This window comes from Astatotilapia calliptera, chromosome 3, assembly GCF_900246225.1.
Source record: "Astatotilapia calliptera chromosome 3, fAstCal1.2, whole genome shotgun sequence".
In the NCBI taxonomy this organism is placed as follows: domain Eukaryota; kingdom Metazoa; phylum Chordata; class Actinopteri; order Cichliformes; family Cichlidae; genus Astatotilapia; species Astatotilapia calliptera.
The window spans coordinates 39158467-39181999 of NC_039304.1; the positions used below are offsets into that span (position 1 = coordinate 39158467).

A 23533-nucleotide genomic window follows, 5' to 3' on the forward strand; every position below is an offset into this window, starting at 1 on the left:
TTGATCTCAAGGAGCAGAACAATGAGTCCACTGATAACATGTACACATTCCACTTTTTATTTCTACAGAAGTCTGGTGACACCGCAGTGTTACACTACACTGCAAATATGTTTTTACATGTTACCTGCAGGCCTGTGCACTTCACTCTACTGCTGCACATCAAACCTGAATGCAGGTTCCTCTGCACCAGCTGCAGTGTTTGCTAAGAAAGTGCAAACAGCCCAAATGAATAAAACAGGACAACAAAACTATTTTTTGTAATAATCAGAAATGACAAAGCTATTTTTTAAATAGTGTTTTCATGCTGATTTCAGGTTGTTGTTTTTTTTCATGGTTTTACTGAAACGCAAGCACCAATCAAGAAAATCTTGCATTATCATCAGTACTTAGACAATTAAGCAAACATCATGGCATCTGTTTTAAGCAGCTGCGAAAAAAAATGTGTTTTGGCGACAGCGTGCTAGTGAAGGGTCAGTCTTAAGTGGCTTAACAAGCAACAACAGCTGAAAATGGTGAGGAAGAATGATTGAAGAACTATTCCTCAAGGCCACTTTAAAACATCACAATAAAGTCTGGCTGCTTGGAGGCAAAATATATAGAGATGACATATGGCTCAAGACAGCAACATAGAGGGTGACAGATATCAGAGGTTTTTAATCACGCAGAGAAACAGTGAAGGGCACAAAGTTTGAACATCTTAAAGAAATTAAACAACCGATCAATGTAAAACATCTGTTCCTCCTCATGCACTGTTTCTAGATTCTATCAGTGGACACGCCCCCTCGAAGGTTAAATCGTCTGTCATCAAGGAAGTTAAAAGTTTTTCAAGGCTGAAGGAGGAGAGATGTCTGCTGGTACATCTGCGTCACTCTGCTGCGGTTTGCTGTCTGCCTGCGTCTTGCTGGTCTCTGCAGGTGAGTCTGAGCAGGGTCTGGAACAGGAAACCAGTTCATTCCGCAAGTGTGTTTGCAACTGTTAGGCTTTAAGCTGCAGGAGTGAATATGCGATAACACTGCTGTTTTATATTTTCCGGTCTTTTGAAAATGCCTGTCAGTCTGTGTTCATGGATACTTTAAAACTTGTGCTAAAAAAAAACTATAATGCGAGAGGAAGATCAGGTTTGCAGAGTGAGGCATCTACACAAAAAATAAATAAATAAACATTTTAAAAAGTTGTAAATGATGTTTTGAATTAATAATTTATAGCTTATGTATTATTTATTTATAACAAAGTATTTTTGTAATATTTAGGAGAATTTAAACAGCAACATAATTTTTGTAAAGGTCAGTTTTTGTTTCTTGATATAAGCCTGCATAGCTATGGGTAGTGTCCAGCAGAGGGACCTGTCACGTAGTTAGCCACAAGCTGCACTTCCAGCTCAGACCCAATTTTGTGGCTCACATGTGCCACAATGCAGCTCTCAATGAAGCGTGAAGCAGCGTGATACAAGACAAAATTAAGGTACATGTTTTAAACTGTACTTTTCCTGGGAAAAATGAGAAGGCATTATTATGACTTATGACACTTGGAAGAAGGCAGCTAAAGAAATCAGAACAAAGTTAAAAATTTTGGCTCACCTGAAGAGCTAAATAATGGCAGTCATGACATAAGACATAAGCACGCTGTAGTACAACGGCATTATGAACCCATTCTAGCAGCCAATCCATGATTCCAGACATTGTTAAACGAACAGATGCTTGTGAAGTGCTTACAACTAACATTTGTGAAGTCATTGCTAAACGACAGGAAAATATTGAAAGGGAAAGAGTACAAGTGATGTTAAACAAAGGGGAATATGGTTCTGTGTTTGGTAATACCGAAACTGAAACATCATTCCCAGATGGTTCGGTTGCATACTCAAAGGCAGATTCTACTGGCAGTCATGAGGTGGAAGCAGAAGCTGAACTTGCAGCCAAAAGCCACAGAAGAAATACTGGCACAAGAAACCAAGATCAGACAAATGGAAATTGAGTGGAAATTAAAGGAATTGGAAACAAAAGCAAGGTTGGAGGAGGAGAAAACTAAACACTATCAGTTAAAGGCAGACAGTGAAGTGAAAGTAGCAGCTGCCCTACGAAGAGCCTTAATGCTCAAAACGACATTGAAAGCCATGATCTAGCATCCTGCCACAACTTAGAAAATTACGCAAATCTCCCCAACAGCGCGACACAACTTTTTTTTTTTGTTATCATCTATTGTCCACCTGGGCCTTACACAGAGTTTCTGCCTGATTTCTCAGACTTTTTATCTGATTTAGTTCTCAGCTCAGATAAAATAATTATTGTGGGTGATTTTAACATCCATGTAGATGCTAAAAGTGACAGCCTCAACATGGCATTTAATCTGTTATTAGACTCAATTGGTTTCTCTCGAAATGTAAAAGAACCCACCCACCACTTTAATCACACTCTAGATCTTGTTTTAACATATGGCATAGAAACTGAACATCTAACAGTGTTTCCTGAAAACCCTCTCCTGTCTGATCATTTCCTGATAACATTTACAATAATTGATTACACAGCAGTGGAGAGTAGACTTTATCACAGTAGATGTCTTTCTGAAAGTGCTGTAACTAAGTTTAAGAATATAATCCACCCACTGTTATCATCTTCAATGCCCTGTACCAACATAGAGCAGAGCAGCTATCTGAACGCTACCCCAACAGAGGTCGATTATCTTGTTAATAATTTTACCTCCTCACTGGCGATCGTGGCTCAAGAGTTGGGCGTTCGCCTTGTAATCGGAAGGTATCCGAGCCCCGGCTTGGATAGTCTCAGTTGTTGTGTCCTTGGGCAAGACACTTCACCCGTTGCCTACTGGTGGTGGTCAGAGGGCCCGGTGGCGCCAGTGTCCGGCAGCCTCGCCTCTGTCAGTGCGCCCCAGGGTGGCTGTGGCTACAATGTAGCTTGCCATCACCAGTGTGTGAATGGGTGGATGACTGGATATGTAAAGCGCTTTGGGGTCCTTAGGGACTAGTAAAGCGCTATATAAATACAGGCCATTTACCACTACGTACGACTCTGGATACTGTAGCTCCTGTGAAAACTAAGGTCTCTAATCAGAAGTACCTGACTCCGTGGTATAATTCTCAAACACATAGCCTAAAGCAGATGACTCGTAAGCTGGAGAGGAAATGGCGTGTCACAAATCTAGAGGATCATCATTTAGCCTGGAGAAATAGTTTGCTGCTTTATAAGAAAGCCCTCCACAAAGCCAGAACATCTTACTATTCGTCACTGATTGAAAAAAAAAAGAAGAACAACCCCAGGTTTCTCTTCAGCACTGTAGCCAGGCTGACAAAAAGTCAGAGCTCTTTTGAGCCAACAATCCCTTTAACGTTAACTAGTAATGACTTCATGAACTTTTTCACAACTAAAATTTTTATCATTAGAGAAAAAAATACCAACAATCATCCCACAGATGTAATATTGTCTACAGCTACTGTCATGGTCTGGCTGGTGGACCGTGGGGATGTGGGGAAAGGAGGACCCAAAACGCAGACTCTGCGATGCAAACAGTGCTCTTTATTTACAGTGAAAAGCTGTAAACACAATAACTCCCCGTTGCTCCCTTGAACCCTGTGTGCGTGCTTCCCTCCGACGTCTGTGTTCGTGCTCCCTGCTGTTGTGTTTCTGCGCACCCCGTGCGTGCTGCCTTTCTGGACCACTCTTCCTCCTGCAGGGAAACCATAGAAGCAGCCGTCAACACTAACCCTCGGCGGGCATATATGAACAGCACTGACATATGCTGAGACACACTAACTTAGTACGATAACTCAATGATCCCGCACCGGTGGGAGCTCCAACACTCTCCTAAGTAGCTCCCCCGACGAGCCCTGATCACCAACAGGTGTGGCAGAAACTTAAGGTGTGGCCAGTCCTCCCGCAGGGCCACACCCATCAGGCCTGCAGGTGGCTGTGCTCCATCCTCCAGCCACACCCACAGACATACACACCTACACACCCACACCCTGCCTATACATACGAGTGGAACACAGACCAACACAGCATTGTGCAGAAAAACACACACATCACCAAATAATAATAATACTACTACTACTAATAATTAGAGATGGCACAATACCACTTTTTTATGTCCGATACCGATATCATAAATTTAGATATCTGCCGATACCGATATGAATCCGATATAGTGTTTTTTAATCAACAAAACTGTTTTTTAAAATATCTTGCTGCATTTTGCAAGTCTGCAAGTTCATACTCAAGTTTAAAACAACAACTACACTAAAGCTATTCTGTTATACCTGTATACAAAAAAAATATTTCATAGTTCAGCAATACTGATCAATCTAATAAACTTAGACCTACACCATCCTCCCTATTCTGGTATTTTAAAGAGTACTTAGCGTAAAAATTAAGCAACCTAACTAATAGGGTTCCAACTCCCAGCAACAACAAAAATAAATAAATAAAAAATAGGGAACCACCCCTCACGCGCCACCTCATGATGCTTAATCGACGTAATCAACCTTAATTTGATGCAGTGTGAAAAAAAATGCACAGAAATCAATTATTTTTCAAGAAATATTAAATAGATTCAACATCTTTCTTCAACAAAATTGCAGACTGCACAGATGGTACCTTCCCAAAGTAAAAAGTACTATAGCTTACTAGGGTATATATATATTAGACTTAATAGTTACTATATACAGTAATTGATTTCTATTCATTTTACATCAAATTAAAACTTTGGGTGTCAGATAATTATTTATTAAAAGCTCGACATTTTAAATGAGAATAAGAAAGAAAAGTATGTCTTTGTGCCCCCTTTTCCCTGTTAATGCCCTATCGGCCCCCCTGGCTAAACTTTGCTAGATCCGCCCCTGCACAGTTACCAGCCGTCAGCTACGTAGAAAAAGATCCTCGAGTAGAAAGTAATAATAAATAAATTCTAACAACAGCTGATCAAGCTTAAACGTGCTGCTGTTGTTCAGCCGCTGGTTTCCTCTTTCTGGTGCAAAGTGGACCAAAAACAAATGAGAGACGGACTCGCGACAGAAAAGCCGATCAGCTGATCATTTAAGCAGTTTCACGATTGAAGTAGCAGCCGGAGAGCGAGAGGCAGTCGCTCGTTAAGCTTAACGTGGGAATGCTTTACAAACATTCAGAGATGGACTTACACACTTGCTTTACTTCTCTCGGGGATAACTTTGTCGTAGATGAAATGCCAGGTTGCTAGCGAAGCTCCAAATGCTATCCAGACCACCGACGGGTCCCGCATGCCACAGCCGCTCTATCACGTGATGCATACTGCTCCGACTGCTAACGTTCTGAGGTGAGTTATGGCGTGTTGCAAGTTTTGTGAGGTGCTTTTGTGATATTTAATGGATCGGATTACATTTTTTATTTTTCTCCGATATCCGATCCAGTAATTTAGGTCAGTATCGGACCGATACCGATACGTAATATCGGATCGGTCCATCTCTACTAATAATAATAATAATAACAACAACAACATTCAAAACTGCTCAAGGACCCCCGAGTCCTCCAGAGCCGGGTCCGTGACAGCTACTCTTAGTACCATTGATGTTTTCTCCAATTGATCTTTCTGAGTTAACTTCAATAATTACTTCCTCCAAGCCATCAACGTGTCTTTTAGACCCCATTCCTACAAAACTGCTCAAAGAAGTCCTGCCATTAATTAATTCTTCGATCTTAAATATGATCAACCTATCTCTAATAATCGGCTATGTACCACAGGCCTTCAAGGTGGCTGTAGTTAAACCTTTACTCAAAAAGCCATCTCTAGACCCAGCAGTCTTTGCTAATTATAGGCCAATCTCCAACCTTCCTGCAGTGAAATAGGACACCCCCCCCCCCCCCCCCCCCCGGACCTTACACACACAACACAGACATCACATGGGGATACAGGTCGGAGATCGGTAGCGTTACAGAAAACAAACGCTGAAATATACACTACAATTTGAAAGTACAAGAGGAAAAAAAGAGACCTCTACTCTTGTTGGGCTCCTGGGAGGATAGCATGAGAACAGGAAACAAAAAAACTCCTCTGCACAAAAAAGCACATAAATGTCCAGAGCACAACAGTATGGAACACGTGACAAGCCACAGGGTCGGGTGGGGGGTGAAGAGTAATCCGACCCAAACACAGCAGCCATCCTGCCCAGCGCTACCATTCCACCGCGGGCTCAGACCCGCCGTGTTCCCAGGAAGGAACAAGCATCGAAGGCGCTTGGAAAGGGAGGGGGGATGAGTGTGTGCATATCAGTGTATATGTATGTGTGCGCGTGTCCAGAGTTCAGCTGAGACAGTGTCCTTCGCCCTGCTAGGCTAAGTAAACAGTCTGCCAGCCAACCCAGGTGGCCTTGCATGGAATGGGAAGGAACAGTCTAAACACAGTCGTTATCAGGGTGTTTTTTGTTCGGCTCCAGCCTTGCAACCGCAGCTGGCACCGAAAGGGTATCCGCATGAAGTGATGGTGGTTTTTACTTTAGTGCGAACAACTCATATGAATTTTAAAGCAGTTCTACAGTCCAACACTGGTCTCTCAATCTCCCGTTGGAGAGCCGTGAGCTTCGCCATACTTGCGTTCTGTGATGTTGTCATTCTTGTGCTCAAAGAGCCTCCCCAAGGTGTAATCCAGTCTGCACTCAGAGATCTTATTATGAATATTCGCAGCAGCCGTAGCTTTTCCAAGATCTTATCCATGCTGCACTCAATGAGCCCATTTTGAGAAACTCACGCCTCTCCCATCGTTTCAATCCCAGCGGGCAGCCTTGTGGGGGTTTCTTAAATCTTCGATAAGTCAGGGCCAAGCCAGCTCTGATCAGCCAGAACGCCTGTTACCATGGTTCCGAATAGGTAGATATCTTCAGCACTTAGGCTCACCCAAGCCCAAACTTCTCGTTGAGAAAGGGGTGTCAATTGCATTTAGGGACCAGTTGATCAAATCCATAATTCCTCTTTTAGGTTTTAGAGAACAGACTGTGAGAGAATGTTCCAGGGTAAAGTAATACAAAAAACACGAGACTAGACAAGGACATAAAAGGCTAAGCAGGGAAGCTAAGGGAGAGGAGGAGAGGAGAAAAGTGGGACCGCCTTCGTCAAGAGCAATGGCTTATTTGAAGAGTTTCAGTCAGGTTTCAGAGCTCATCACAGCACAGAATCAGCTTTAGTGAAGGTTACAAATGATCTTCTAATGGCCTCTGACAGTGGACTCATCTCTGTGCTTGTCCTGCTAGACCTTAGTGCAGCGTTCGATACTGTCGACTATAATATCCTATTAGAGCGATTAGAACATGCTGTAGGTATTACAGGTACTGCACTGCAGTGGTTTGTATCATATCTATCTAATAGACTCCAGTTTGTACATGTAAATGGAGAGTCCTTTTCACACACTAAGGTCAATTATGGAGTTCCACAGGGTTCAGTGCTAGGACCAATTCTGTTTACATTATACATGCTTCCCTTAGGCAGCATCATTAGAAGACATAGCATACAGTTTCACTGCTATGCTGATGACACCCAGCTCTATCTGTCCATGAAGCCAGATAACACACACCAATTAGTTAAACTGCAGGAATGTCTTAAAGACATAAAGACTTGGATGGCCGCTAACTTTCTGCTTCTTAATTCACCTGGTCCAGTCACCAGTCACCTTTCTCACTCACTATGTGTTAATAGACCTCTCTGCATTGAATCATATCTGTTATTAACCTCTGTCTCTCTTCCACAGCATGTCTTTATCCTGTCTTCCTTCTCTCACCCCAACCTTTTTAACAGCCTACAAGTTTTTTTGTTTCTTTGTAAATATGGCCCTAAATATCAATGAGACCCTTTAAATGTTACATAATGTTATATAATTATAAAATGTTTCCTTCAGTGACAACTTTTATTCAAGATTTAGCACATGCATGTTTCCAAATTTCAGCAACATTTTGAATGCAGGGGTATTTTTACAGAGTGGCTTTGTTTTCAAATGTGAAATATAAATATATCCACACTGCACATCAAACACACAACTCGCTCCCGAGAGAGTATATTTATTAACAGTGTCAGGATCTTACACTTTGAGTTTTCTTGTGTCCTTGTGATTTTCTATTATGATTTGTTCTAAGTTCACTTAGTTGCCCTAGTTTAGTGTCTTAGTTTGAGTTTCTTGTATTCTCTCTAAATTTCCTGTGTTACGTTTAAGGTCCGCATCTTGGTGTCAGTGTTTTCAGTTTCGTGTCCTCTCCATCCTGTCATGTGTAAATTCCTCAGCTGTGTTCCCTGTTTGATTCCACTTCCCTCATTATCTTCTGTGTATTTATGTCAAAGTCTCCCTCTGTTCCATGTCGCGTCGTCCCTCAGTGTTGTGTGCGTTTCCCAGTGATTTCCCTGTGCCTCCTTGTGAGTTAGTTTTAGTTCATCCCAGTGTAGTTTTGTATCGCCCTTTTCCTTTCTGTTAATAAAGCCGTGCTTTGAGTTCATGCACGTGTGGAGGAAAACCTTTTTCTCTTAGATTCTTCCTCTGATTGGCTGCTGGATAGGTAAACAGTCGTACTTTGATCCTCTTAACCTCTCTGCTCTGTGTTGTTTCCTCTTTCAGTCCATAGAAACATCACGGTTGAGCCCGGACAGAATGTCACTCTGCCATGTCGAGCTCCAAACAACACCTCGTCCATCTGCGTAGCAGAGTGGAGCAGGGCTGACCTCGGGACAGATTATGTCCTTTTTTACAGAGAGAAGCGAATTGATCCAGACAACCAGCATCCATCCTTTGTGAACCGGGTAGATCTGCAGGATGGGGAGATCAAAGGTGGAGACGTGTCTTTGATTCTGAAGCATGTGAGGGCGAACGACACTGGAACGTACCATTGTCGTGTCGTTAAATGCCGTCAACGGCAGAGTCTTAATATTCCAACTCCCCCCATCAGCAGCATCCAGCTGACTGTTGTTGATCCTTCAGGTGAGTGAGTAGAGTTCAGTATGTGTGTGTGATCAGAGGTGAAGCTGCTTCCTGGTTGTTGATCAGACTTTGTAGAAAGCAGCTGGGTCTACTGTACTATGAAGAAAGTTGAACTTACCCAGTATACTGTCTGTTGAAACATCTACCCAGGTTTTATCAGTTCAGCTGAGAGCGTGTTCAGAGGGGGTGTACGGGATGGGGTTGGCACTGATCACAAACTGGGATTTTTATCTTTCCTTGTAAAGAAAATATTGAAAATCATGCAGCGTCAGTAAACCCACTCAACAACAGAGTGATGTTGTTTTATATGGTATTTTTTGGATGTCCAGTTTTGGTCCACTGAAGGGGCTGTTGTGGATGTCTTTTCAATGTCAAACTTTATATTCATTATAGGCTCTGCTGTAGGATGTTTTCTGTGTGAAGGAATGCAGAGTTATCAGCAGACAGCTGCAAGATGGCGTGTGAATGTCATAGTACAGGCCTCAGGTCTGTGATCACATACCTGACAGCTGACACCTGTTTCTTACCTCCAGGTCTACAAGGAGGCGTCAGCAATGGAGGAAGCATGATTGCATGTGTTGGACTTATAGCTGGTCTGTTTGTTCTTGTTGGTGAGTTTTGATCCGTAGAAAACCTGCCTGGAGCTGAAATGTCTTGGAATTTTTAAAAAAATGTTTATCTTTAATTTTCCAGCTGAACTCTGAGTCAACACTGTTGTCATTCAGGATTTGAAAGATTCCCACAACTGGAAAGATTCCAATGAATGTCAAACCCACTCGTCGTCACGCTCATCAACCAACAGGAGGTGATGTTATAATAGAAAATTCAGTGATAGCAAATTGTGTTTTAATTCAGAGAAGCAACACGTTTTGATAATATTTAGGTTAGCAGCACTGATCCTGCGTTCAAACCTGAGCAGGACCCTCCCACCAGTGCAAACAAATGTTAATTTACTGTAACTTTTAACCCTTGACCTTTATTTGTTGAACTACAAAAGTCCAGCTTGTTCATTATTCTCTGCAATGTCACGAGCCATTAAAAATCAGATGAAAAGTTTTGCAGTAACATGTGTCCTACATTTATTTTGTATTTTTTAAATGTAACATTTCATTTTTACTGTGTACTGAAAACAACAGCTGAATATAATGCATAATGCTGTGAGAAGTCTTTTTTTTGTCTGAATGTTTAATCTGATTTAGACTTTGATCTAAACCCTGGATTCATAAAAAAAATGAGTACTAAGGGAAAAACACAATTACAGCTTATCACTGTCTGACAGAAAAAGGTTTATAAATCTGGCTTCTTATCATGTTTGTGTAGTGTGCTTGGCTCTAAGTCACCATTCTGACATCCATCTGTGATTAAAGACAATCCCAGGAAGCTCTTATTACAGAGTGAAGAGTACCACTGCCTAACTGGAGGGTTGTCACAGTTGGTGCATGGCTGTTATTGCACAGTGATTACCAACAGCATACACGTAAATGTAAATTTATAATACATGAGCTTATAAAGACAGACACAGGCCTGCAGTAATGAGTTATAACACATTTTTATTTATTTAAATAATACCTTCTGCTCAGAGTTCTCCTCTCTGTGTGGTTTTATTTCCTGTGATTTCAGTTTCAGTCTGTTTCAGTTAAACAGACTGAGCCCTGGTACTAACATGACTTTAAAGTTGTTACTCTGAAGATACTCTGAACTTCTTTCTGTACACAGATCTGTGTCTGTAACTGAGGTTGACCTTTGCCACCAGAGGGAGAATACAGTAAAAATACAGTAACTGACTTCAGCTCAAGCCCAGACAGGACTGTGCTTGAAGGCACCAGTGAAATATGCACTTTTATTTCTAATTAAGTCATTTCACTTATGCATGAATACCCCAGTCTTTCATTCCCCTGCAGACATTTGGATCAGGCAGTGTCTGAGTTTTTCATAAACAGTAGGTCACATGAAGCCTGCTCATTTTGCTGCAATGTTTAAAATGTTTCACTTAGTTTAAGAATGATCAGTTAACCTGATGTGGGTGAATAACCCCACTAAACCATCTTAGCATAGGTTGTATTGTAAAGCTCTACTCCCAAAAAATACAAAAAGAGCTTAGTGTACTTGTTCTGCTTTGAAACTGGGCAACCAAAAAGAGCTGTGGGCTCCTCATTCAGTTTGTATGTGTGGAAAACCTGCGAGTGTGGACAAAGAGATTTTTCTGGATTTTCTTATTCCAGTGATAAGATAAGATGACCTTTATTAGTCCCGCAGGTGGGAAATTTGCTTCATTACAGCAAAAGTGCAAAGCTTTGTAGCAGAAATTAGAAAACACTGGAATGCAATAAAATAAAATAAAATATATGATATGATATGATATGAAGGGATATGTTTTTGGCATTATTTCTGTAAGCAGTTGCAAATCTAAATCTTCTGTCAGTTACCCCAACCTTCATCAGCAATGACACCTGTACCACATTCAGACGAAACACCGCTTCCCAGCTTTACCGGTTTAGTTAATGAGAGAAATGTGTCTAATGAGGTTTTGTCTCCAGATTGTTGAAATGCCATCTTTTTGCCATAAAAAACTGACTTGTAGTGAAAAAAGAGAAAGAAAATCACATTTCTTTGGCCAGAACTGTACACAGTTGAATATTTTATTGGTGCTTCTGAACATCATTGAATTGGCTTTGATTCATTATATTCTGGAAAACAGCAGGATTGTTATTTTTTGATGCAGGGTGGTGGGATAAAACCTTGTGTAAGCTTATATTCCTGCAACATCCTCAGATGATCCATTTGCTTACACTTGTCCAAGTTAGGGTCACGGGCTGGGTGCTGGAGTCTACTCCAGCTGTCACAGGACATCACAGACAACCATTCACACTCACACCTTTAGAATAACCAGTTTACCTAACATGAAAATTCCACACAGAAAGACAGTGCTACCTACCATGCTGCCCATCCTCTGACCGTGAGAAGAGTCTGGATGCAGCCAAAATCTCGTTCTTTTTGTCACTACCCACAGCTCGTGACGATAGGTGAGGGTAGGAACGTATATTGACATGTAAATTGAGAGTTTCACTTTTACACTCAGCTCTCTCTTCACCACAACAGGTATAGGGTCCACATCACTGCGTCCGCAGCACCAATCCATCTGTCGATCTCCAGCTCCCTCCTCCCGTCACTCGTGAACAAGACCCCGAGATACTTAAACTCTTCCAATTGGGGCAAAAACTCGTCCCTGACCCGGAGTGGGAACTCCACCCTTTTTCCGGCTCAGGACCATGGCCTCAGATTTGGAGGTGCTGATCCTCATTCCCACCGCTTCACACTCGGCTGCGAACCGTTCCAAGGCGAGCTTGAGGCCATCACCCGATGAAGCCAACAGAACCACATCATCTGCGAAAAGCAGAGATGAGATTCTGAGACCACCCAAGTGAAAGCCTTCCGCCACTTGGCTACGCCTATAAATTCTGTCCATAAAAATTGCAAACAAAATCAGTGACAAAGGGCAGCCCTGGCAGTGCCCATCACCCATCAGGAACAAATCCAACAAATGGATTCTGTTCTGTTCTTGTCTGTGAAGTGGAGCAACACAGTTTGAAAGTATTCAGTTTGTGAAACTGTGAAAGAGGTATTTCCACAAGAGGCTATATTGATGGAAATGGTGATCCTGAAATTCTTTGGAGAGGCCAAGGCTGCGACATGGAAAAGGAGACAGAAAGTTGCCCAGATGGCACATGCTCCACTTTGTGTGAGGGTAGATTTTGGTGCATCCTCTTCACAGACATGTTTCTCTGTACTTAAGCCTGAAATACAGTTTGGAAAGATATTTGTGACTTACAATGCGCAGAGGAAGACCTGGCATTGTTCAAAGCCACAAATATCATGTCCTCATAAAACACATTGCTAAATAGCATCTCTTTCAGACACAGACAGACCTCTTCCAGTCAAATGTGCTACAATCATCAGCCCCCCCATCACCGATGACCCAGGAGGGTTCTTCCTGTGAGGACAATGCTGCTGTGGAAAGGAGTATATGCTATATATTTAAAGAGAAGAAAAATCCTCAATCTCTTGCAGAAGATGTCATGTCACAGCAACCTGAACATCAGAAACAGCTCTTTCCTTTGTGCTAGGTGTGCCCAGACCACCTTAAACTTGACGAGGCTGTTCAAATTACAGGATTGTCCACATTATTTTCAGCATGATGGGAATGATTGGGAGTAAGTTGTAATGAATCAGATTAAATCTCAGTGTGGAATTATGACTTTTAATTGCGTTTTACGATAGTTACGGGTCAGAGTATCTGTTAAGAATAACAAGTATCTCTTAAAATGTTTCCAATAATGAAAAATTTCAATATAATGTAGACAAAAACGAAAAATAAAAAGATAGTTACGGATCAGGACTCCCCGATCCGTACCACGCATGTGCAGGGGTTTTCTTCTTCTTCTGTTCGTTTAATGGCAGTTTACTCCCCAGTGTAAGAGGATACTGCCACCTGCTGACCGAGTGAATGAACCCTTTTGTAAACTGAATTAGCGTCATTACAACCCCTGTGTGGCCCTGGGACCATAAATGGTCCCTTTAGGTTTTCAGGTACAAGCCATTTGCACTGTGTTGAATGGAATATAGCCAAATCCTCTAAAAAAAAACTTGGCATAATTTCATTTCAAAATTCAAGTCTGACTTCCTTAAATTAGCTTCAGTGGCTAAGCTAACAATACACATCCTCTCCGAGCCCTGGGGACCATTTTTGGCCCATTGACTTCCATTATAAACGCTATTTTTCACTGCAGAATTATTACCATTAATGTCTTGGTGATTACTTGTGTTTCCGTTTCGTTTTGGTCTATGGGCCTTAGAGTTGTAATTTTTTTATTTGTCCACCGGGTGGCGCCCTTGCTCCACATTTGATCCCGGCTGGAAAACAGCGGGCTGCTTAGACAGACCTGCGGGAAACGAAGCCTCATTTCTGGCGTGCAGCAGCGGCTTCGCCCGCTGATCGGGCGGGACCATTTTCGGCCCCTAGGACGTGAGAGGGTGCATTTTTTTTTAGTCAACAGGAAATGACGTATTTGTTGTCACGTGGTATCGGACGTGTGTGCTTAGAATTGTAATTTTTTTATTTGTCCATCATGTGGCGCTCTTGTTTCACATTTGACGCCTGCTGGAAAATACAAGTTTTACAGAGGAAAATCCCACATTCAAAGCAGTGTCTTTCTGCTCAAATGATGAGTTTGGATCATCATCAATGTGTGTGTGTGTGTCTTAAAAAAAATAAAGGAGTGTGTGTCTAACCTCAGAATCAAAGAGTGTGTGCCTAATTTCAAACGTTTTCTCCTTTTGAAGTCTGCAGTTCAGTGCACCCTGCAATGTAAACAAATCAAATATGAAACGAATACCAAAGCCAAATTAGACTTGTTTTGTCTGCAAGCTCGGGTTGTTTGTGCAGCTGCACTAAAACCGTGGTTATAAGAATGAGCAGTAGCTGGGAGTAATCTTTTTCACAATGGCAAGACGGTACAACGCGGAGGAAGCCCTGCGACTCATCATGGACCCCGACAGCGAGGAAAGTGCCCCATCCTCGGGGGATGAATCGTATACTTCTTCAGAGGAGGAAACGGAGGAGCAGGAGTCCGGTTCCGACTCATATGGATCGGAGTCCGAAAGTGAGAGCGGAGAGGAAGAATCAGCAGGGTGGATCTCAAAAAATGGAACACGGTGGTCACCTACGAACGCTGAGACGTTCCGCTACGTTCCAGCGGCCACGGGACGCACCGGACCCACTTTATACGCCCTGGCCCGGATCAGTGACCCACTATCCAGCTTTTCCCTTTTCCTCACGGATGACATTATCCAGCACATCGTGTCAATGACCAATCTCCAGGGGAGACGTGCTATGGCTGACTGGAGGGACGTGGACAGCGATGAGCTGCATGCCTATGTCGGACTAATAATTCTGGCCGGTGTTTATCGTTCCCGAAACGAAGCCACGATCAGCCTCTGGAGCAAGAAATCCGGCCGGGTGATTTTTCGTGCAACCATGTCGGAGAAAAGGTTTCGCCACATCACCAGAGCTGTGCGATTCGACGACAGACTTGCGAGACCAACACACTCTGACGACAAACTGGGTCCATTTCGCAAGATCTGGGACATGTGGACCCATCGTCTCGAAATGATGTTCCTCCCAAACAAAGACATTTGCGTGGACGAACAGCTTGTCCGATTCAAAGGGAGGTGCAGCTTCAGGCAGTATATGCCCATAAAGCCGGGGAGGTATGGACTGAAGGTATGGGCGGTGTGCGACGTGGAGACGTCTTATGCCTGGAGGCTGCAGCTGTACACGGGCAAAGCAGCCACTGGGCGCGCTGAGACCAACCAGGGTATGCGAGTGGTTCTGGAGCTGACGGAGGGGCTACAGGGACACAGCGTCACCTGTGACAATTTTTTTACTTCCTACCCTCTGTCAGTGGAGCTGCTGAGGAGAACAAATACCCTGGTTGGCACCATTCGGAAGAACAAGCCCGAGCTTCCGCCAGAACTGCTGCAGACAAGGGGGAGAGGAGTTTTTTCCTCCGTGTTTGCTTTCACCTCCACGCATACGGCCGTCTCATACGTCCCTCGCCGCGGCAAAAATGTGCTCCTGTTGAGCTCCAAACACCGGACTCCAGGAATCTGCGACGGACCCAAGAGAAAGCCGCACATAATAAGGGATTACAACAGATGCAAGGGAGGTGTGGACAAACTCGATCAGGTAGGTGTCAGCATCAGTTGCGCACAAATTTATTCATTCTTGCTCATATATTCTTGTGTAAAATATACGTAGGTTTAATGTTTTTGTGTGTGTGTTTTGTGTTTTTATTAGGCTGTTAACGACTACAGCTGTAGGAGGCGGACGAGACGGTGGCTGTTAGCCCTTTTCCACCATCTGCTTGACATTTCTCTTTATAATGGCTATGTCCTGTGGACCGCGGTGGACCCAGCTTGGCAGCGAAATAAAGGTTACAGGAGGAGGGTCTACATAGAGCAGGTTGGAGAAGCCTTAGTGCAACCATGCATTGCTAGGAGAGAGCGACTTCCCCGCTCTGTCCTCACAGCAGAGTTTGTAAGACAGGCGCAGGCCGCTGCTTCTCCCGATGCTGCAGATCCTTCTCCCGATGCTGCAGATCCTTCTCCCGGTCCCTCTGCAGCCATCAAACCAAAGCTCAGGAGGCAATGTCAGCTGTGCCGAGGAAAAAGAAAGAGGGTCTACAGCGTCTGCCACAAATGTGGGAACGTGACATGCAGGGACCACAGCCTGACCACCTGCAGGAACTGCTCCACCTGAGCAGGATTGCCCCCCAGCCGATCCCCCCCCCCCCAGCCGATTCCCCCTCACTCCTCTCCAGCCCCCACTCTCACTCATACCTTTCCCCATTCCAAATATTCCAGTATATGTTCATTGTTATATAGTTCTAAAAATAAATGTTTTCTTGTTCAAAGTGATCTTGTATTTTTATTTTCATATTTTTTTTATTTTAGAACACAACAAGGTAATAGTATATAGTGGTAATAAGCAATAAGTAAATAATAAGTGCTAATAAGCAAAAAGTGAAAACATGATCACCATTTATTACATTTACTGTGCTCCTAGAAAAAAATAGTAATAGCGGCGACCCAACCACTTTGCTCCGGGGCTGCTCGACACATACCCGCGAGAGAGGCACTCCTCCCGGGGTGCAGCAGCAGCTTGGCCCGCTGATCGGGCGGGACCATTGTCGGTCCCTAGGGCCGTGAGAGGGTGCATTTTTTTTTTTTAGTCAACAGGGAATGACGTATTTGTTATCACGTGGTATCGGACGTGTGTGCTGGAAAAAGGGGTCCCCGGTGATCGTGCCCCGGTAATCGTCGCGACTTACCCCGGCAAGATGCACTGTTTTCGGCCTAGAGGAGGAGCATTTGCCGCCTGGAGACAATTTTCTGGTCCTAAAAAAAAAAAAAAAAGGCGATCGAAATGAATGTTGGTGCCAATCTTTAGTCCATCTAAAGGCCTAATTATAATAACAATTGAATATTACTTCAAATGTTTTTTTTGGAAAATATTTAGTTTTTTGTAAAAAAAAACAGGGCGCTCATGTAATAAAACTGGGATTTAAAGGGTTAAAACAACGAAAATATAATTAAAACTTTATATGAATATTTCAGGGAGAAGTAGTTTTAAAAGACTGACCAATTTAAAGTGGAAAAAAATATGAATATATAATCTTTTTATTGCACTTTTTGGGGCGGGACCATTTTTGGTCCCCAGGGCCCGGAAGGGATGCATTAGTGATAGTCGAGTGTGTTTATGCTTGTCTGTGTGGAGAGGATTGTTGGAATACTGATGATGATGTCTGCTATCACTGTCAATTGTCAGTAAACACTTCATCTGGTTGAGGAATCTTCACGTGACATATTACAAAGTCTGTATTATTAACTCTGTAATTAGGCGCCATTCTTCTTATTTTACGGCGCTGTTGTTCAATCGGGGAACGCTCTCTGTTGAGAAGAAAAGCATGAATTTGTTTGTATACGGATTATCCATTGTTTAAATGTCCCGGTAGTCGAAAAGGAGGCAGAGCTGCTGAGAAATGCCAGGAGCTAACTGGGCGCTAACCGTATCATTCAAATATATTGAATGTCGCAATGCTGGCAAAGAGAGGAAGTGATGTAAGATTTGCGCATGCGGGGTACCGATCGGGTTTCCGGTACGGATCAGGTAGCGACAAGCGCGAACGATCGCATGTCCGCCATTACCTGCCTGAAACCAGAAGTGACGTCATTTTCGGCGAAAATGTAGTGTTTTACTTGTAGGCCTTAAAAGCCTATACTGGTGTTTTTATAAGTCATGTTTGACTTTATGCTTTTCTGAATAGTTTCTGTGATGCTAAGAACTCAAATTGCACTGCTTTAAATAGTTTATTTTGATGCATATGCTGTTTTCTTTGCAAATTTGCATCATAAGATTGTTTTTCGTTTTTTCTGCATTATATAAAAATTGGTGTATCTCAAAAATAAAACTATGAAGACACTCAAAATAAATTTCCTGTGGTTGTAAACTACTTTTTTTGCAACTTTTTTGTATTTAAAGTTTTGAGGGATAAACCTCTTAAATTTCTCCAAGTAGAAATATATGTAAAAAACAAAACAAAAACGATTTTAAATTTTTTTGTAGTTTATTGCACTTTTTTGCAATTTATGTAGTTACTATGGACTTAATGCATACATATTATTAAAATGTGGGCTATAACAGTTGTATTGATGTATAGCAACTTTAAATGCTCCCTAAATGGCACTACAGCCTGTAAAAATATAAAGTAAGCTCTGGCGGCCTTGGTTCTATGGTAGGTCTTAAAGGGTTAAAGAAAACTTGTGGAGGATATATGTAAAACATTTGAGCTGAGAATTGAGGCTCTGTCAAGCTCACTTACTCAAATTTTAATTACTTCATTATTTTGCTGTTATTTCTCTTTCATGCTCAGACATGTGTCTCCCGCCTCTCAGCTTCACTCTTCCCACTATCTGGTTTCTTTACACCGCACACACACCCTCAACCTCAAGTCAAAGCAAGACTGTTTATATCAGTTACCTGACATTTACAGTGTTAGATTGTCTTCCTGACAATATCAGCATTCTTGGATTTTTAACAGCTGAACTTTGAAGTGGATGAAGAGAAAATGAGTGCAGTGACTGAGTCGCTCTGCTGCATTCTGCTGCTTTTTTTCTGCATGTTTTCCCGTAAGTACAAAATAACAGCAGCTCACTAATAACACTAAGAACAATTGATTGATTGGAGGAAGTAAGAAGCTGTGTGGAAATGGAGTAGACTATATCTTGTAGCTAAGTAACACATTTGGCAGTCCTGATATTTATTGCGACTGAAGCGAACCCTAATATAGAAAAAAGTCCACGACAGCTTATCTTTACATTTTTACATGTTGTTACACATTTTATTAATTTGTATGTATTACGTCGACAGCAACAACATAAACTGCTAAAAACTGCAATAAACTCAAAGAAATTACAATCATTTTTGTTTTTGTACACATTTTCTTTACTTACAACAATGTCAAAGGCGTTGAAGAAGAGGCTTGGGGCCACTTCATCCAGAGAACTGCTGCTTACTGAATATTTCCTCTTGTTCAGACTATTCTCTGTAGCGATGACTGTGAGCAGATCAGACCTGTCTGCAGTACTCAGCCCAGCCCATGTGGCACCAACAACCATCCTACATTCAAAGTCACTTATATAACCATTCTTCATCATTCTGATGTTCAGTTTGAACTTCAGCAGGTTGTCTTGATCATGTCTAAATGCCTAAATGCATTTGGTTGCTTCCATTTTATTGGCTAATTAGTCATTTGCATTAACAAACAGATGAATACAAAACGACAGGGATTGACCCAAAGTACTTTTTCGTAAAGGCAGTGAGATTAATAAGGAAAGTATATAAAAACTGATTTGAGAAGGGAATAAAACCTAAGATTTAAATGTAAAATATGATTAAAAATACATGAAATACAGCTCAGGAATCTCTGTTTGGTCCTCACTGTGAAGTGAACAGTTGTATTTTCACCTTTAACCTCTCTGCTCTGTATTGTTTCCTCCTTCAGACCAGGAAACCATCACAGCTGATTCTAAGCAGAATGTCAATCTCACATGTCAGGCACCAAATAACACGGACCCCATCATTGTTGTAGAGTGGAGCAGAGCTGACCTGGTACCAGAATATGTTTTTGTGTATCGGAATGAGAAGCTTGATCTGGAAAACCAGCATCCATCCTTTAAGAACCGTGTGGATCTGCGAGACAGACAGATGAAGGACAGAGACGTGTCTTTGATTCTAAAGAATGTGACGATTAATGACACTGGAATATACGAGTGTCATGTCTTCATGAGTGCAACAAAAGTTCGTCTGAAGACCAAACCCATCTGCAACATCACCCTGAGAGTTGTTCCTCCAGGTGAGTGAGTAGAGTTGAGTGTGTGATCAGAGGTGAAGCTGCTTCCTGGTTGTTGATGTTTGTTTCTAAAGATGTTGTTGATGAGACTTTGTAGAAAGCAGCTGGTCTGAGTGATGTGATCAGAGTGCAGTAGATAATGTCTGACAGCAGTTTGAAGAGGAAATGGATTCTGTTCTGTTCTTCACTCATCACCTACCTGACAGCTGACACCTCACACCTGTTTCTCACCTGCAGGTCAGCCAGGAGGAGACACAGAGGATGGAGGGAAGGAGGATGGATCTGTTGGACTGAAAGTTGGCCTGCCACTTTTAGGTGTGCTACTTATTGCTGCTGCTGTTGTTGTTTTTTGATAAAGAACAAGGTCAAGATTTATACCAATCTGGGCACGCAGTAGAGAATGAGCTGTAGACTTCAATCATGTAAAATGTGTTTCATCTCTGTCAAACCTTTTTGTATTATTGTGTTTATCAGTGGCTCTGTGAGCTTCAGTGTGTTCGTGTGTATTTTGTTTCAAGGTGCTGCTTAGTCTTTAACAATGCTCTGTAGTCAAAATGTTTAAAATGAGTCGAAGGTTTTCTTTTTTAAATATGTTCAGAAAGTGTGTGGGAAAGTAATTATTGGATATTAAGTAGCGGAATTTCAAGAGCAGGACCACGTCTCCAACACGCTCCTTCCGGTTCTCATCTAGATAGGTTCCCCCAGTTCTGCAAGCTGTTGATTCTCATTTACGTGCCTCACCCTCCCTTCCTCCCTTTTTCAATTCTGTAACTTCTTCACTTCTATTAGGTACATGGGGATCAGGGGCCATGGAACCCCTGATAACCATAACCAGGCCCAGGAACCGACGCCAATCCCTTTCAAGGCCTTCCCCAAACCACAGGTCAATTCATGTCCAAGAATTAACCTTTACCTACTTATGGATGGCGGTGTTCCAGTTTGACCACTTGGTGGCAGCTTTGTGTCTCTCTTATAATGCTGCTGTATGGTAGGCTTCAAAAGCCGAATGTTTTTGAGCTTTAAATCAGCCGAGATCCTTTGAATCTACCATTGTCTGTGCTTTGCTCCATTTTCCATGAATATTTCTTGAATTTCCCCTCACCCCAACCAGTCGCAGCAGATGATTGCGCCTCTCTGGTTTTGTTGGAGGTTTCATTCCTTATGAAGGAAGGTTTTCCCTACCCACTGTCACCCAACGCTTGGTCACAGTGTGTCATCTGTTTTTTGGGGTCTTCTCTGTACTATTGTAGGGTCTTTATCCTTAAATACAAAATCCCCTGGAGGTGATTGCTGTTGTGATTTGGTCCTCTATAAATAAAATTGAATTTAACTGACCAGACTGTAAACTGTTTCTTTTCTCGTGTTCAGCCACTGCTGGCAGAGAGAAAGAAAGTAAAACCTAAAAGGGAGTATCCTTCATCAAAGCTCCACCCTCTCGTAGAATATGGTCACACGTACACGGGTTTTTTGAAAAGATTTTTCTATGCATCTTTCGTCCAAAACGTAAACTGCATTTTCAATCACTGAAAACCGAGATTTTTATCAACTCCTGCCGGGGTGGAGATTTTTGAAAACTCAGTTTTTACATGTGGACGAGGAAAACGGAGATTTAATCTGATTATCTACAGTTTTTACACGCTTATATATACACACAAAGTTACTGTACCTCCATTTAGAAAGACAGAGGCGTCAGGGTGAACTTCTACATTCACACACTGATGTCGTCGTCAGTTTTTAACAAACTTGATTTTTTTTAAAAGTTAAATTTAGGCCTGCTGTATGGATTTTGTTCATTCCTAAGTTGTGAGTCTACACCAGCCAAAATACTGTCTTTTGTTATTAAAGAAAAACTTTTCAGAAGTACTGCATAAAACCCTCTTTACTGTTTCCCTCCCAGGCTTCTAGACTTCTTATTGGACAACATTTCCACAGGGCTAGGATCTGGCATGTTCTTGACAACATTTGACTGTGTTTTTTGCATTTAAATTGGACAGAGATATTTTTCAAAACTGCACCTGTGGACGGGATACTTAAAAAAAAACGTACACATAAAATCTCTGTTTTTAAAAGTACCCGTGTACGTGTGGACGCAGTCCTAGATTCATCACAATTGGACTGTTATTTTTTTTAAGTAAGGGGTGTCCAACTCCAGTTCTCGAGAGCTACTGTCCTGCAGCTTTTAGATGCATCTCTACTCCAACACAGCTGAATCAAATGGTTGGATTACCTCTTCAGCAGGCTATCAAGTTTGGCAATGGCCTGATAACAAGCCATTCATTTGATTCAGCTGTGTTGGAACAAAACCCCCCTTAAAGAACTACCGGACCAAACCGGTTTCATTAAAGGTAGGCACTCATCAACAAATACACACAGAATACTTAATTTTATAGACTATTCATGTAGTAAAAACACTGAAACCACGATATTGTCTCTAGATGCAGAAAAATACATTTATTTATATTTGCAACTTTACACAATTTTGGTTTTGGAGACTCTTTCATAAACTGGTTGAAAATATTACATAATTGCCCAACAGCCTGTGACAGCACAAATGCCCAAACATCCCCCAGCTTCTGTCTCCCCTTCACTGTTTGCAAATTTTATTTAAACACAAACAGCAGCAATCAGACAGGCTACAGTAATTAAGTGCAAAAAATGCACAAATGTAAAACATAAGATCAGTCTTTATGCGGATGTGTTACTTTTTCTCCAACACTCACAAACCACTCTCTGAGGTAATTACATTAATAAACTTATTCTCAAGTGTTTCATATTATTTGATAAACAGTTCTTCCTATTAATTGCTCCTTCAAAAATTCTTCTACCCCGCTGCAATTTGGAAATATTAAATATTTAGGTATTAATGTTATTAATGAAACCACATCCCACTTAATAAGAAAGTAGAAGATGATCTGTCTAGGTGGAAATCTCTACCCATATCACTCATGGGAAGGGTTGTGTCAGTAAAAACTATGGTCTTGCCAAGACTCAATTATTTATTCTTAGTTATTCTGAATAAACAATCAGTAGACACGTTTAGATCTGTTCCGACGACCATTTATAAATTCCTTTAGAAAGATACACCAACGTGTATCAGTCTAAAAATGCTTTAAAGGACCAAGAACAAAGGAGGACTAGATCTGCCTAACTTTCAACACTACCTCCTAGCCAACAGGCTACAATCATTTTAGCATAGTTTAAAAATACCATCTAAGATGAGCCCTGGCTAGATGTAGAACAAGCACTTTGCAACAATATAGATTGCAGACCTACCATTTATCAGGTCAAACATTAAATGACATGAATGCTTTAAAAGTATCAACATCGGCTCCTCTCTGACAGCATGATGGGAGTTTCTAAAAATGACCTAGTTTTCATGAATCCCATGCAAATGTACACCCATCTGAACAATAGTGATGGGAATTTCGGCTCTTTTTAGAGAACCGGCTCTTTCGGCTCGGCTCACTAAAAAGAGCTGGCTCTTTCGGTTCCAAGCCGGCTCTTCAGGTTGATTTGTTGCTTTAATTAATTTATTATTAACAACAATATAAAATTATGCACAAAAAGAATTACTAATGTAAAAAAAATGTGGTTTTATTTATATATGTTTATATATAAATACATACAGTGGC

General features: G+C 41.8%; 3 protein-coding genes across 5 annotated transcripts; all 3 read left to right on the forward strand.

The window, feature by feature from the left end:
• The first annotated feature begins 418 nt into the window (after positions 1-418).
• LOC113013263 (hepatitis A virus cellular receptor 2 homolog) lies at positions 419-9996 on the forward strand. Of its 2 annotated transcripts, XM_026154012.1 has the most exons (5): positions 419-649; positions 760-914; positions 8572-8931; positions 9465-9542; positions 9657-9996. In XM_026154012.1, the coding sequence occupies exons 2-5, from the start codon at positions 845-847 to the stop codon at positions 9692-9694; spliced, it is 546 nt and encodes a 181-aa protein (XP_026009797.1). In that variant the 5' UTR covers positions 419-649; positions 760-844; the 3' UTR covers positions 9695-9996. The 2 variants fall into 2 exon arrangements, with proteins under 2 accessions (XP_026009797.1, XP_026009807.1); XM_026154022.1 differs by having other exon boundaries at positions 419-914; positions 9625-9996.
• Positions 9997-14431: 4435 nt separating this feature from the next.
• LOC113014596 (piggyBac transposable element-derived protein 4-like) lies at positions 14432-16249 on the forward strand. Its single transcript, XM_026156254.1, has 2 exons — positions 14432-15676; positions 15788-16249. Exons 1-2 carry the CDS (start codon positions 14432-14434, stop codon positions 16247-16249), a joined length of 1707 nt encoding a protein of 568 aa, XP_026012039.1.
• Positions 16250-18285: 2036 nt separating this feature from the next.
• LOC113013268 (programmed cell death 1 ligand 1-like) lies at positions 18286-21265 on the forward strand. 2 transcript variants are annotated; one of them, XM_026154037.1, is made up of 3 exons: positions 18286-18678; positions 19554-19904; positions 20139-21265. In XM_026154037.1, exons 1-3 carry the CDS (start codon positions 18618-18620, stop codon positions 20252-20254), a joined length of 528 nt encoding a protein of 175 aa, XP_026009822.1. In that variant the 5' UTR covers positions 18286-18617; the 3' UTR covers positions 20255-21265. The 2 variants fall into 2 exon arrangements, with proteins under 2 accessions (XP_026009822.1, XP_026009827.1); XM_026154042.1 differs by having other exon boundaries at positions 19641-19904.
• The last annotated feature ends 2268 nt before the right edge of the window (positions 21266-23533 follow it).